The sequence below is a fragment of the Carcharodon carcharias genome, chromosome 7 (assembly GCF_017639515.1).
Source record: "Carcharodon carcharias isolate sCarCar2 chromosome 7, sCarCar2.pri, whole genome shotgun sequence".
Taxonomy (NCBI): domain Eukaryota; kingdom Metazoa; phylum Chordata; class Chondrichthyes; order Lamniformes; family Lamnidae; genus Carcharodon; species Carcharodon carcharias.
The window spans coordinates 27,370,127-27,387,001 of NC_054473.1; the positions used below are offsets into that span (position 1 = coordinate 27,370,127).

General features: G+C 40.3%; 1 protein-coding gene across 1 annotated transcript in view; it reads left to right on the top strand.

Annotated features, from left to right (window-relative positions):
• atp2b2 (ATPase plasma membrane Ca2+ transporting 2) overlaps window positions 1-16,457 on the top strand; it is a 543,565-nt gene extending 527,108 nt beyond the window's left edge. Inside the window, exon 25 of the mRNA XM_041191496.1 lies at window positions 13,901-16,457. Within this exon, the coding sequence (XP_041047430.1) occupies window positions 13,901-14,212 (312 nt within the window). The 3' untranslated portion in view covers window positions 14,213-16,457. The remainder of the gene's footprint in view (window positions 1-13,900) is intronic.
• Window positions 16,458-16,875: the final 418 nt, after the last annotated feature.

Below are 16,875 nucleotides of genomic sequence, written 5' to 3' on the forward strand. Positions count from 1 at the left end.
GTGACTGAGAAGCAGAAGACGAGAAGGCCCTGGAGAATAAGACCACCACATGATAATGTCATGAAGTCTTGTCCCAAAGTCTTTTGTGAAATTACAATACATTTTCTTGTTTGTTTTTCTGTTCTGCCACAAAAAAAGTTTTTACTCATTTTTGTCCTGCCTGTGCATTGTCAGTCCTTTTTCTTATATTCTACGTTCAGGGACACTGCCTAGCTTGTAATGCGCCATGACTGCCTGGGCAGTTGCTTCCACATGGTTCCCACTGGCATCGTTTAGCATATTGGAAATATTTTGATATGACTAAATCTGAGTAATGTGGCAACAGTTGATTATAAATTTTCACATTTTAAAGTACAATTCATTTTGTTCAAAATATTCTTGGCTGTTCCCAGTGGGATAGAGAAAAGCATGCATGCGATGTAGTACTGCATGTTTCATATTCATAGCCTGGGACAACAATTTCTTCAAAATTTATGATATATATTTATGGCTTAATCAAAAGGGATGTTAAGATTGGTAATACCTCTGTGCCAGTAGATGGCAAAGTAGAACAGATGATCTGGAATCCCAAGTTCAAACCCAGTCCAAAAATACTGGCCAAATTATTACTCAGGATGAACACAGAAATAAGTTGAACTGATTCTGTGATTCTATCTGTGTTGTCCTTAATGGGAAAAGTAGCATTCTAACTATATTAGTTAAGACTATTCCTAATGCAGAAAAAATAGTGTTGTCAAATTAGAATCAGTGCAAACCTAAAGATGTCAAGAGTAGAACTCACTTGTCTTGACATCCTGTGAATTATTTTCCCATCAGTAATTCTGCACTTAACAAATTCCTCGCTCGTTTCCGAATGGAACATTAATTTGTTATACAGATTCAGTTAGTAAATGACATATTCTTTTTTAAAGTAAATTGTTTAAATGTCCTAAAACAAATTGCATTATTTAATGGTGATCATACACTGAAAAATAAACAGGTAGAGTAAATATTTTATTCAAAATAATTCCATTCTTTTTCTATTTGCACAGACTTTGGGTTGCTATTGGTGTACCGCTGTCATTCATCTTGTGTTGCTGTCAATAGATATAAAACTACAGGACTTTGTGCTAGCTGTAATTATTCCTGGCAAATAGAAAGTTGTCTTCAAAGCTAGCATTCAAAACCAAACAGTTCCATGATATGATTATCAAACTAATTTAATCAAATGTTAAATGAAAAATCATTTTTTCAATTTGAAACATTGACAAACCCCACTTCATGAGACCAGCTGTACTGTAATTACTTTCAATACCTTGTTCATTATAAGAACATAATAAATGGGCAGGTGTAGGACATGCAGCTCCTCGAACCTTCTCTGCCATTCAATAAAGATCAAGCTGATGCTGTAATTACTTCATCTTAGTCCTAAATTGTCAACCCCTTATGGTGAGACTCTGACCCGCTAGTTCAACACTCTTCAGCCAAGTTGAATCAGCCCCTTAACAACTACCCTGTCAAGCCCTCTCAGAATCTTATGTGTTTCAATGAAACCACCTCTCAATATTCTAAACTCCAGCGAGTATAGGTCCATTCTACTCAATGTTTCCTCATAAGGAAGCTCCCTCATCCCAGGAATCAATCTAGTTATCTTTTATTTCACCAACTCTAAGGCAAGTATATCCTTCCTTGGCTAGAGACCAAAGCTGTAGACGTGCTTAGGTGTTTAAAGATATGAGGCCTGCAATGATGAAAGAGTTTTACCATGTCATTCAATCTTCAAAATAGGAAAGGTACCTCCAGTCTGGAAATATTCAGTAATGGTGCCAATACACAGGAAGAATATAAGCTCAGATCTTCCATTCTCTGGTTAATTGGAGACTGGACATGCCCTGGAAGATGTGCTATGGGACCCCTCATAAGTCCCAACGCAAGGACTCTATGGGAATTGCCTGGGAAGTTTGAATTTCCGATGGGCAATGTCATGTTTTTATAATGATACATAGGCACCAATCACTCTTAAGGGATTGTGTGAACATGTTGTGGGTTAATTTATTTAAATTAGGCACATAAGAAAAAATATACAAAGTTGTAAAGCTTAAAGACATAAGTAGCAGGGCTGTATGTGCTGTTTCCTGCTCCAGGCCAAAGTAAAACTGAGGCTGGACACACTTCCCTCCTAGTGATGACATGCCGCTATCCCTTAAAGACATATTACAACATCTCCCTTTTTAAAGATACTTGCTCCCCTACCAAAGAAGTATAACTATTTAAAATACATGTTTGTGTTTAGTTACAATTAAATGAGTATATAGAACTGATGAATCTATGAATCTCTAAAGTGTAAGGGTAATCTGCTGGTACACCGAGATCTAGCAATGGTAACCTTGTCTGAAGTTTCTTTAATTGCTCAAAATGATCCGTGGGATTGTCATTCTTGGATGTTATTCCTAGTTGCATTTAGGATCTTGTCTTAGATGCAATAGATGGTTGAGGAGCTGAAATGGCTCTGATGTGTCCTTGGTTACACCTCCCTGTTGCACCTTTGTGTGTAATGACTTCATAGGACCTTCAAGGGACCTTGTTTCCAGACAAATCCTTGTCATTGTGGCTGGTTGCCATGTGCCTTGGGTGGGATCCTAGATACAAGCTTCTTGTCCCAGCTCTAAACTTGGCAATTCTGTACCCACATTTTTATCATGCACATTGATCATCTTCTCTTGCAGTTTTAAAAGTTGCCCTCTAATTTCTGAGAGAGTAGAATGGGTAAGAGTAGGTAAATTGGTACACATTGGTCTGCCAAAAATGAGCTCTGCCGGTGATGGAGTAGTTCATTTACAGGTGTTGCTCTCAGATTGCTTGGACTGCAATTTGAGAATTGGGGATTTCACTGTGAGAATCGTTTGTTTAGCAAGGCTGTTAGATCTAGGGTAATGAGGGGAGGAAGTAGTGTGATCAATATTCTACTTCTCTCATATATCCTGAAATGGCTAACCGATAAATTGTGGACTGTTATCTGTAATGATCTCTTTAGGCACACCAAATAAACTGATAATAGGACTTAGAGTGTGTGTGACAGTTGTGCTTGACATATTGTGCAATTGTAGAATAATGGGGTACTTGGTAAAGTAGTCGACAATGACAATGAAATCAGTGCCATGGACATGAAAGAGATTGGATGCGATTTTGGATCAAGGATGGGTAGGAGTTTCAAGTGGAATCAGTGGTTCTTTGTGCTGGCTTCACATTGCTCTTGACATGCTTCGCACTTCTTGACAGTGACTTCAATGTCATTGTTCATACCCGGCCAATTGACTGTCCCTCTTGTGAGGCTTCTCGTCTGATTTATGCCCATTTGTTAGTGATGAGGTTGTTGAAAAATATCAAGTCGCACGATTCAGATATTATGACCTGCCTGCCTTTAAAAATGACTCCCTGGGAGATGCCTAGCTCCTCCCTGTAAGGCCAAAATAGTCTCGCGCGTTCGTGGACATGCTGAATTGAATCAGGGGATCCTTCAATGATGGTTTTCCACAATTTATGTAGTGTGGAATCTTTTGCCATTTCTTCTTGTAGCTACTGTCATTTGTCTTTCGTAAAATGTACCAAATCAACTGATGGACTTGCATTATCCTCTAAGCGTAATTTTGTAGCTCCCTTGAAACTGCCAATTTTGTCTAAACATTCTGGATATTTTGATGTTAGGTTTTGAACTGAGGCGATAGAAGTAGTTTCTGAGCTTTATCTGCTGTATGAGGTCTGAATGATTCCATGGATTGTCATTAGGGCAAGGTCAGGACATCCCGATAGAGCTACAGTCTTCAGGCCTTTGGTCTTCATGATGTAGAACATCTGTGGCACCCAGGATGATTGATTGTACTTGCACTCCAGCGCTATGGATCCTGCACATGGAATTAGTGAACCGTTGTACGCTGAAAGCTTCATAGCTGTAGGTTTCACCCTGGCCCCCCCATCTGTGGATACATACCTTTTAGAATCTACAGGGGTAGTATGTTAACACTTGTCCCTGTGTCAATCTTGGCCAATAATGGGGTAGTTACCAACTTTCTTAAGACAGATAATTTGAACCTTGGCAAACACTTCAGATGATGTGACAGCATCTATGTTTTCCATGAGTTTGATGGTGTGAAACATGTGTGCACTGCTCTTCATCTCATCGTGCACACCGTCATTTTCTGAATTGTCAATATCTCATGTATATGTTTCTGATAGGCTACTGGATGGCCATTCTTCTTGCCTGTTCTCCATACCTGTTGTGTATGGTCTGTTTGGACCAGTGCACAGTTCTTTGTAGCTGCAGCAGCCTTTGCTCTAGTGCAATAGCCTTTTCTGTCACATGGCTTGCAGAATAGATAGAAAGCTGGGCATTTCCTTGAGCATAAGGCCACACCTCACATGTCTTGCTAGGTTTAGATGTTCTAGTAAGTACGTCAACGAGGTTGTGTTTAGAACCTGTATGCTTTGTCAGCATGTGAGGATGGCTTAGTACTTCTGCCCATCCTTAAATAGCTCTTTGATGATATACGTTTTGGGCTTGTCCAGCAGATCTTTCTGGGACATTTCCACGGGAGTGAATGTGATCACCAACTCGACAATTCTGTCTGCTAGCTCTGCGTTTGAAAAATAACAGTACGTACCCTTTTCTCTGCATCTGCTGATGAGGAGGTCTGTGGATTCTGTACTTGTTGTCGAAAAGACAAACTCTAGTTGATGAATACTGAAGTTTATCCTGATATGAAACCGGTCTTCCAATGTAGTCCATAACTTTTTGGAATCCTTTAGCTCTTCTGCTGTTAAACCTGATGTGTTCAGCCTGGGTAGACTTTCATTCCCAATTGCTAGGAAATTTTTCATGGCTTGCTTGTCTGGTTCAGACACACCTGAAACAAGAAACCAGAGGTCCGTACGCTGTTTAGCATTTTAAAATTCAGATTGTAGGTCAGCTGCATCCCAACTCAAACTGGTGAATTTTGTGGACATTTTGACAATATCCCTTTGGCCTTCCTCCTTGTTTTATTCAATTCTTCTCTGGCCTGGTTTTATGATGGTTTTGTTTGCTTTTTTTTTGTTTTACTCTACCTTGCTTGCTATTGATCTGGTCCACACTAGCTAACCCAATGCTGGTCCTTTTGACACGTTGTTCCACTTTCAGTATTGACAGGCTATGTGCTGCAATCTCACCAAGAGGGATCCACCTGCTTATCAGCTCTTTATTTGAACACTATCCCGGCCTGTATCTTCAAAGCTTTTCTGTGTAGTCACCACACTGAGATTTCATCATAGTCCAATGCTGCAAACTCATTTGCAGCTGTGGAATTTGGGAGCATTTGGACATCAAGGCTATCCAGGACAAACACATCTGCAGAAAGTGTAAGCAGCTAGAGGAATTCCAGATCAGGATTATTGATTTGGAAGCTGAACTGCAGACACCTTGCAACATAAGGGAGGGGGAGAAGTACCTGGACACTTTGTTCCAGGAGATGGTCACACCTCTTAGAATAGGGTTGGCTGTTTTGGTCAGGGGTGAGGGACAGGGGGATGTGACAGTGAGTGAGGCAGGTAAAGGGACCAAGCAGACAGGAGTAGAGGAGACTCAGACTTTGCAATTGTCAAACAGGTTTGAGGTATTTGCAACCTTTCTGGACAAAAGTGCAGGGTGGATGAGCAGGCTGACCACGGTACAGGAAGCCGTTCAAGCCGGGGAGCAGGAGAGCAAAAAGGAATGTTGTGGTAATACAGTCTAGTGAGGTGGATTAACACTGTTCTCTGCAGCAAAGAGCAAGAGTCCAGAAGGCTGTGTTGCTGGCCCAGTGCCAGGGTTCGGGATATCTGCTCAGGTCTGGAGAGGAACTTACAGTGGGGAAGAGGGAAGGTCCAGTAGTCATGATCCATGTAGGTAGCAATGACATAGGCAGGACAAGGAAAGAGGTTTCGCATAGCCAGTATGAGGAGTTAGGCACTGAATTAAGAAGCAGAAACTCAAAGGTAAAAATCTCTGGATTATTACCTGAGCTGCCTGCAAATTGGCATAGGGCAGATAAGGTTAGAGAGCTGAATGCGTGGCTCAAAGACTGGTGTGGGAGAAAGGGTTCTGGTTCGTGGGGCACTAGCACCAGTACTGGGGAAAGTGGGGACTGTACCATTGGGACAGTCTACACCTGAACCATGCTGGGATCAGTGTTCTTGCGAACCGCATAACTAAGGAAGTAGAGAGCATTTTAAATTAAATAGTGGGGGCATATCAAAGAATAGAGACAAGCTAAGAGATGAAGGTATTAATATGGGAAATGGTAAAAAGGACCATGACAGGAAAGGACGGAGAGTACAACTCTAACAGTAAACTAACAGATAAGGTCAGAAGTTACAAAATAATAAAAGGACAAAACTTAAGGCTGTGTATCTGAATGCATATAGCATTTGAAACAAACCAGATAAACTGATAATGCAAATAGAGATAAGTAAGTACGATCTAATAGCCATTACAGAGACATGGCTGAAGGATGACATAGATTGGGACCAAAATACTGAAGGGTATGCGACATTTAGGAAGGATAGGAAATTAGGAAAAGGTGGACAGATAGCTCTGTTAATTAAAGATGACAGCGCAATAGAGAGGGATGACCTAAAGTTCAGGAACCAGGATAAACAAGTGGTTTGGATAGAGGTGAGGAATGATAAAGGCAAGAAGTCACTTGTGGGAGTGGTATACAGGCCCCCTAACAATAACCACTGAATAGAATGGGGTGTCAAAGAAGAAATATTGGGAACTTGTCAGAAAGGCACTGCGATTATCTGGTGGATTTTAATCGACATATAGACTGGAAAAATCAAATGGGCAAAGATGATGAATTCATTGAATATTTTTGGCATAATTTCTTAGATCAACACATTCCAAAGCCAACCAGGGAGCAGGCTATACTATGCAATGGTATTATGCAATGAGATAGGATTAATTAATGACCTCACAGTGAAGGCGCTCCTAGGTAGCAGTGATCATAATATGATTGAATTTTACACTTAGTTTGAGGTAGAGAAGAGCGGGTCTAAGACTAGTATTTTAAACTTAAATAAAGGCAATTATGAGGACATGAAAGCAGAGCTAGCGAAAGTGAACTGACAACTTAGGATAAGGGATAGGTTAATAGAGATGCAGTGGCAGACATTTATGGGGATATTTCAGAATACACAGAATAGATACAGTTCAATGAGAAGGAAAAATTCCAAGGAGATGACCCACCATTTGTGGTTAACTAAAAAAGTTGAAGATAGTATCAAACTTTAAAGAAAGCATATGATTGCACAAAGCTGGTTGGCAGGTCAGAAGATTAGACAGAATATTTAAAAAAAGCAAAGAATGACTAAAAGATTAATAACGTGGGAAGAATTAGACTATGGGAGAAAGCTAGCTAGAAATATAAGATAGTAAGAGTCTCTACAGATATTAAAAAAAAAAGTTAATAAAGTGAGCGGTGGACCTATGGAAAGTGAGTCTGGGGAAATAATAATGGAAAATAAGACGGCAGATGAACTGAACCAGTATTCTGCATTGGTCTTCACTCTAAAGGATACAAGTAACATCCCAAAAATAGCTGTAAACCAAAGGCAGGATTTTACGCATCAGCGAGCGGGGGCAGGGCCCGCTCGCCAACGTGTAATATGACACGCGGTGACATTGGGCGGAACTCCTGATGTCACCCCGCCCCATTTAAATTTTCAGGTAGGCGGGGGTGCAGCAAAATTAGCTGTGCACCCGCCGACTTGTCAATAGTCAATTGAGGCCATTGACAAAGTCAATTAAGTAACTAAAGGACCTGCCTGTCCAACCTTAGGGTTGGCGGGCAGGCCAGGAGCCCCAGCGTGAATTAGAAAAAGTATGAAATGTCATCCACGGGTGGGATGAAGTTTCATGTAGGTTTTTAAAAATTTTAATAAAGTTTTTGTAAAAATTATGGACATGTCCTAACTCACATGACAGCGTCACATGAGGGGACATGTTAGGAAAATTTTATTTTTCTATTTTGAGCTTTTTTACATTTAGAACCGATCTCCCTAAAGCAGCACTTAGGCTCAGGTAGATGAATGTGGTCTTTCGTGTGCATGCGCGTAAGAGCACACTCTCAGTTTTGGGAACCTCCCCCCCCCACCCCCCCGCACAGGAAGTGCATAGCACTTCCATGCAGACGTCACGCTGGGCGGGCCTTAATTGGCCTGCCCATGTAAAATGGCGCCGTGCCCCTGATTGGGGGTGCCAATCGGAAGCACACCTGTGCATGCCCGCCTTTCAACTTTGCCCCCAACGGGGGTGGGGGGGAAACCCTGCCCCAGGAATTGGAAGGGAGGGAGGAACTCAAGAAAATTACAATCATCAGGGAAGTGGTACTTAGCAAATTGTTGGAACTTCAGTTTGACAAGTTCTCGGGCCCTGATGGATTTTATCCTAGGGTCTTAAAAGAAGTGGCTAGTGAGATAGTTGATGCATTGGTTTTAATTTTCCAAAAGTCATTAGATTCATGGAAGGTTCCATTAGATTGGAAAATAGTTAATCTAACTCCTTTATTCAAAAGCAGGAAACTATAGGCCAGTTAACTTAATATCTGTCATAGGGAAAAGGTTAGAAGCAACTTTTAAAAATGCTATAGCAGGGCAGTTAAATAAATTCAAGGTAATCAGGCAGAGTCAACATGGTTTTGTGAGAGGGAAATCATGTTTCGTCAAATTATTGAAGTACTTTGAAGGAGTCACATGCGCTACGGATAAAGGGGAACCAGTGGATGTGCTGTACTTAGATTTTCAGAAGGTATTTGCTAAGGTGCCATGTCAAAGGTCATCGTGGAAATAAAAGCGCATTGTGTAGGGAATAGAAGATTGGCTAGCTAACAGGAAACAGAGAGTAGGCATAAATGGGTCATTTTCTGGTTGGCAGAATGTGACGAGTGGTGTGTCATAGGGATAAATGCTGGAGCATCAATGCTTTACAATTTATTTAAATGACTTGGATGAAGGGATCGATGGTATGGTTGCTAAATTTTCTGATGACACAAAGATGGGCAGGAAAGTAAATTCTGAAGAGGATATAAGGAGGCTACAAATAGGTTAGGTGAGTGAGCAAAGATCTGGCAAATGGGTATCATGTGGGAAAATGTAAAGTTGTCCATTTTGGCAGGATGAACAAAAAAGAAGCATATTATCTTAATGGCAAAAGATTGCAGAGCTCTGAGATACAGAGGGATCGGGGTGTCCTAGTGTATGAATCGAAAAAGGTTGGTATGCAGGTACAGCAAGTAATTAGGAAAACGAATAAAATGTTATCATTTGTTGCAAGGGGAATTTATTACAAGAGTAGGGAGGTTATGCTTCAGTTATACAGGGCATTGATGAGGCCACATCTGTAGTATTGTGTACAGCATTGGTCTCTTTATATAAGGAAACTTGTAAATGTGTTGGAAGCAGTTCAACTTGAAGCCATTCTCTTTGAACTACTAGATTAATACCTGGGATGAGCAGGTTGTCTAACAAGAAAAGGCTGGACAGGCTAGGCTTGTATCTGCTGGAGTTTAGAAGACTAAGAGGCGACTTGATTGAAACATATAAGATCCTGAGGGAACTTGACAGGGTGGATGTGGAAGGGATATTTCCTCCTGTGGGAGAATCTAGAGTTAGGGATCGCTGTTTAAAAATAAGGGGTCGCCCATTTAAGACAGAGATGAAGATTTATTTTTCTCTGAGGGTTGAGAGACTTTGGAATTTTCTTCCTCAAAAGGTGGTTGAGGCAGAGTTTTTGAATATCTTTAAGGCAGAGGTAGATAGATTCTTGATAAGCAAGGGGGTGAAAGGTTATTGGGGGTAGGCAGGAATGTGGAGTTGAGGTTAAAATTAAATCAGCCATCATCTTATTGAATGGCGGAGCAGGCACAAGGGGCTGAGTGGCCTACTCCAGCTCCTATGTTCATATGCTTGTTGCAGTCTGACCAAAACGTTGTGGGTTGTCTCATGTCATGTAGCACAATCTAAGACTGTTCAGCATGTTGTAGCTGTACTTAATCTTGCTGCCACTCTGACCACCACTGAACACCATGGCAGAATTTTACTGTCGGGTGGTGGGGACTAGTCAGGTTGTATTGGGGGTTCAGGTGGGGGGGGGTGGGGGTAAGGAGTCAGTTTCAGTGATTTGGGGGTCAGTTGTGTAGTTACCCAAGTGTTAAATCTGGTTTTTCCTGTCTAAGATTTCCTGGGGAACTGTCCAGGTAAGTAAGTCACAACCGTCTTAAGTCTCCAACTCTGAGTTGGAGACTTTCTCGGAGGGTCCCGAGGAGCAGGGGAATTGCTTGTTGAAATATACCTTTAAGGGCAGCAGCATGCCATCACTAGAAGGGAAGTGGGTTACGTGATTAAATGTCAGTTTTACTTTGGCCTGGAGCAGGATATAACACACACAGCCCTGCTGCTGATGTCTTCAAGTTTTATACCTTTTAATATATGTTCTCATCTGCCAAGATTAAATAAATGAACCCACAACGTACACAACCCCTTATGAGTGATTGATGCATTTATATCATCATAAAAACACATGGGGCAGAATTTTCTGTTTGTTGGGTGGGCGGGCCTGGCCCAATCGTGGGCAGACATGGAGCCGATTGCCAGCAGCAATCGGGGCCACACCGCCATTTTATGTGGGCGGGCCAACTAAGGCCCACCCAGCGTGACATCTGGCGGGAAGCACTGTGCACTCCCTGTGCGGGCGGGGGGAATCCCTAAAATTGAGAGTGTGCTCTTTCGCGCATGCGCACAAAAGAGCGCACTCATCTCCCTGAGGCTAAGTGCAGCCTCAGGGATATCGCATCGACTTTTAAAAATATTAAGAATAGAGAAAAGAAAAATGTCTTACATGTCCCCTCATGTGACAATGATGAGTTGGGACATGTTCATAATTTACATAACAACTTTTATTACAATTTTTGAAACCCTGCATGAAACCTCATCCCGCCGCTGGATGAGGTTTCATGTTTTTTCTAGTTGCCACTGGGCCTCCTGGCCAACCTTAAGGTTGGACGGGCAGGTCCTTTAATTGCTTAATTGATCCTGTCAATGGCCTCAAGTGGCCATTGACAGGTCGGTGGGCCTGCAGCTGATTTTGCTGCGCCCCCGCCTTCCTGAAAATTTAAATGGGGCGAGATGATGTCGGGGGTTCTGCCAAAATTACCATGGACCAAATTAGGAGGTGGGTTCATCAAGGGTAGTGAGCTGGAAGATGTAAGGGTGCAGTCGGACCTGGAATATGCAAACGATGTTTTCATCCTCACCATATCTGCTGCCATCATGATAACCGAAGAGGTGAGTACTGAAGCAAAGAAGTAGAGTCTCAACATCTTTTCTCAAAGGTGAATGTTATCTGTATTTGAGGAAGAATACAGAAATCTAAACGAAGACTGAGAACATTGATGTTAAGAAAGTAGAAAAGTGATGAGCTTATTGATGTGGGGGAAAAGTTTAATGTGTTCGGACATTTATGAAGGCCACATGGAGAGGGATACATATAATAGATGTTAGTATTCAGTCAGGACCTCTCTATGGTTTGGAATCCAGGATCCTTATGCAGGTGCAGAAGTAAAAATTGGATCACGCTATTGGAAGTAACAAGGTGTGTGAAATAATAAGAAGGAACATTCAAAGTGCATTTACAGCATGTGTTAAAGTAAAAAGATTGACTACATAGTTGAAGTTCAAAACTCAGATTATGGAAATTCGCAAAAGACCACCTAGGAGAAGAAAGCTGCTGGTAGGACTGATTGGGAAATCCTAAATGGAAGTGTGACAATGGCCAGACAGTTGTGGAATTCAGTACAGAGAAAGAGTGAAACAAATATTTATGGTTGTCTCTGACAAGTCTAATTATGATGAGTGATCTTCTCTTCTTAGCCAGTCCCTCAGTATCAAGGATGACTTGCTTCCGCTCTGGTTCAATGGATTCTGAGACTGTCGATAAATCTAGCGTGTGATCTGTAGACTCCGCCACATGTGAGACGTGTGGTGCTTGGATAGTGGGGTAGATGTATTATTGGGAGGTTTATGCACTCTCTCCAATGCCTTGATTTCACCTCTGCGTGTTCCTGACAAAGTCTCTTGGTGTATTTGGTGTCTTCCCATAGGAACCTTCTCCATTTTGGTCGTTCACAAGCCAAGGGCTCCCATTGAGATGTTTGACCATGACAAAGATACCTTAAGGGATACATCCCTAAAGCATTTCCGTTGTCCTCCTGGGAGCTTTCTGCCACAACCGAGTTCTGAGTAGAGCAGTTGCTTTGGGAGTTTGATGTCAGACATACAAAAGATATGCCCTGCCCAGCAGAGCTGGTTTTGAGTGATTAGTACCTCAATGCTGGGCATGTTGGCTTGGGACAGGATGCTGTTGGATCACCTTTCTTGCCATTGGATTTGGAAGATCTTGCGAGGGCACAGCCGGTGGTACTTTTCCAGCTCTTTGAAGTGCCTGCTGCAGACTGTCCAAGTCTCTGAAGTATATAGGAGAATGGGCATTGCTCCTATTTGCTTCAGAGACTTGGACAACCTACTGATGAGTGACATATCATCAATAGCTGTTTAAAATCTGATTAATGTGATCAAATGCACTTGAGTTTGATGACAAAGCAGGAGAAATTAAGCTGAGGACTATAGTCCACATTCTGATCAAGTAGATTTTGAGTCTGTTCTCTTAATGATATAGGTAGTGGTTAAATTCTAAGTAACACATTAAATTCAAATTTAACTGGATCAGCTTGACACTGGCCACAGAAACATAATGAGCAAACCACTGACATGAAGTTTTCATAATCAAGGTACTTTACACATTCATCTGCATCATCCCTCCAACCCCCCAGCAAAGTAAATAAATCCTTTACCGTGTGACATGTTAATAGGACATTATTTGAACCAACCCTTCAACTGAAATTTGTAGAGAGCTATAATTAGTTTTTGTACTTCAGTTGAAGCTATCCATTTCAACAGTAAGGCATTTTTTTCCCCAGACTATTAAATTAACATATTACAAAGTAGTCTTTATCTTTACGGAATTGACTGGGATAAAGAAGAATTGTTTTGAGAAACATCACGAACTTGAGTAAAAGTCCAAAAATGGCCTTATGGTGATCAGAGATAGAACACTGGGCCTATACTCGAATGTTTACCCCATTGTGCATGGATTATGCTTGTTAGTGTTTCACATTTAACCAGGCTTTTGAATATGGCTGTCTCTATGTGCCAGATTTTTCCACCTACACGAGTCTTTGTTCTGTGGCATGATTTGTACTTCTGGTGAGTCTAGCGACGTGCTTCCTGGCTGCTTCCATCTATATCAACAAAATGTGATTTCATCTCCCATTTTCCTGTTGTTAGTTCTCCTCATTCTGTTCAGTGTTCATCTTCTAATGAACTGTTACTTCAATTTGTGTACCCATGTAGTCTATGTTTTTATATGTTGGTCACACAATGTGAATACATATATATTTTCAAAATAAGATGTAAATAAATCTACTTTTCACTTTTTTCCCCTTCTACCTACTGCAAGACTTTTTCACATGCATGGATATACATCACATTAAATTTTTTAGTAACAGAATAACGTGGCTTTTACTAGGTTACACCACATTGGATCTTTGCTTATTTAACCAGTGCTTTCCATGAGTTCTACAATTGCCTTTTTTCCAGTTTTATTGCAGTTCTCACCGACCCCACTATGCACGAAACTGAGTCACTTATGTATGCTTATAAAGTCCTAGTGACTGTGGACTTCAGCTCACCGCACTGCCTTAAACAAATTCTGCCTCTTTACTGTTTTTAGAATTCCCCTACTATAGCCATCACTGGAGCTAACCGTTTACTTTTGATCTTTCTTTTTCTATTACAGATTCGCGTCGTGAAGGCATTCCGTAGCTCTCTCTATGAAGGATTAGAGAAACCAGAGTCGAAATCCTCCATTCACAACTTCATGACTCATCCCGAGTTTAGGATAGATGACTCACAGCCACACATTCCCCTTATCGATGACACTGACATAGAAGAAGACGTTGCCCTTAAGCAAAACTCCAGCCCGCCCTCATCCCCCAACAAGAACAACAATGCTATTGATAGTGGAATCAATCTTACAACTGACACAAGTAAATCAGCTACCTCTTCTAGTCCAGGGAGCCCTCTACATAGCCTGGAAACATCACTCTAGCTGACCATTTCTGTGCAAAAACAGAACAAAAAAAAACTGCTGGCTGATAAACTGTTCTGATTGTGCTCTTCTATGCTCTGTAGCAAGAAGGGAAACTGCTGGAAGGATGATTTCTTGTTTGGCTGACCCTCCTCAAGATAGAGATCCTGCATGAATGTACATTTCCCAAATTTCACTGGAAGGACCACAACCGAGTGCATCTAAGGCAATTTATCCAATCCACTGATCTGTGACTTTTGAAGTGCTTGTGCGGCATGGACTTAATTGTATAGTTTAAATTAAGAAAAACGACTTTAAAAATTGAAGTTGCAATGCTCAACTTGCACAGTAGAATTGCACCAATTGAACAGAGGAACTTTATAAGCATTTATTAAATACCTACAAAGTTTATCTTCTTTGTTTCTTGGCATGTTGCCTTGTTTCTGCTTAATGGCTCTTACGACTTTACCTTATTTATGTCCTGAAGAGAATGTAATTTGTTTACAAAACCTGTAGATAACTTTGTTTATTTGTAGGGTATAAGTTCTGCTGACGTAGTACAGGCAGCTCTTGTTGAGTACTTCTGTAATATTGAATTCTAGATGTTTCATTACAACCGTGTACTGAATTTGCCTGCTTTTTTGTTCAATATTGTAGATATTGCTAGCAGAAACAAAGAAGCCAAAATATAACAGGGAAATATTGTTTAAGTGGTATCCTAATGTTAATTGATCGTGGACAAAAAATGCAGCATGGCTTTCTTTATTTCCTAGAGTATATCTTTAGGTACTAAAGTCCTCTGGATTTTTTTTTCTTTTTTAAATAAATGCTTGAATTTTATCTTGGTCTTTCTCAGACTCGCAAAGGCCAATTTGAAATGTAATTTGATTGAACTGTCTGCTATATATAAACACCTGCTTGTTAAAATAAGATGTTTCAAAATAACTGTAACTATCCAAGCTTGTGATGGGTTTATTAGAGCTGATTGCAAAATAAGTTATATTTGGCTTTGTCTATATGGGGAAAAGAAAATCAAAGTAGTGTTGAAATCTTGTGATATTGTGTTGATTTTTTTTCCTTTAGTGGCTTATTGGATTTTTTTTAAAAAATCACAGCTTGAGGGCTGTCAAGTTTTAGGAAAAAAAGTAACAAAACAATCTGGGTTGCTTTGTCTTTTTTCTTTTTTTTAAACAATCTTCATATTCTGCACTCTCCAACTACGATGAAACTTTCTGTGACCTATTTAGATGTGCTTTGTGTGGTTTTATCAAGCTTGTCTTCCTGCAGACACCTACTAAATACATTGCAACATCTCAGCAGTATTCTTTAAATCTACTTACTGTGCTTTCCTAAGGGGAAGCCATTAAAAGCTTGTCACAAGAGTGAGACAGAAGCGCTTCAAGACAGTAATAGCCCTATGTATTTTTTATCCGGGGTATTGGGGCTAAATGTCTAGGAAGCAGTGAGCATGAAACAATCTTTGCATCATGGACAACAAAGAAACTTTTTTTTAAACTTTCACTTTGATTCTGTGACCCGTTGAAGGTCCAGTTGGAAAGATGAAACTTTTAAGAACTGTCTGTGCCCTGCGAAAGAGGAACATGCCTGTAGTTCTGAGTTCAGGCATCTTTGAATTTGCCAGTAAATCCTGTGTATATAATTAACACATATAAAGTAAGATATATTTAAAATAAGATGCATATAAATCTGGGCTTTTGTGAGCATGTATGTGTGACATAGCTTTTGTTTAAAATCAAATTAGATGCAATTCCAGCCAGTCACAGCTACAGGCCACACATTTCTTCACGAGCTACGAAGATTTTGTTTCTTTTGGCATCTGGTTAGTGCAGGACAGCCTAAAATGAGGGAATTTAAAGGATCAATTTATTAAAGTCATTCTGCAATGCAAATATGCTTGCTTCTACATAATGTATTTATCAGCATGAGTTTTGTGAAAATAATAATAATAATAAATTACAGCAGTATATTTGGCAATTTGGCCCTGTCTGGGCAATGACGTGTTCATCCATCTGTTTTTATGAATTTTTTACCCAGACAATAATTGTAAATAAAGAACTAAATGTCTCTGTTCATTTAATACTATGCAAAAAGGTTATGCTTTCTGATTGTTATTCTCATATTCTTACAAATGTGTTGCTGGAATGTTTGTGGTTTAAGAAGTCAGTAAACCATGTGATGTAAATTATTTTATAGTTTGAAAACCATGAACTGGCTCTTGCTGCTGACTGTCAAATGGTTATATTATCTTGTGGCAGGAGCACAAGTGAAAACAAACAAAAAAATTAATAAATTCACAGAGCAGCATGAATCATACATGTCTTCACGTCACCATCCTTGCTTTGTGTCTTCTCTTCAAATATGGGGTGAGTATCAAGACCAACTTTGTTAATCTAATTGGGGAATCAACTGTTCCAGTGCTGCTGGTAAACGTTCCAGAAGGGCCCTGTGTTGATATTATCTGCAACTATGCAAGCTCCACAGACAGTTGCGACATGGAAGGAAGCCATGCATTGTATCTTATTCAGAAGGTAAATGCATTCGAATAAAGCGTTCAAATTTGATTATCAGAATACATATTTTTGAGTAAGTGGTTTGATGATGCATTGAGAAAGCACATACTTTAACCTTTACATATTTGAATTCTGTTGTAAATCTAGTTTAAA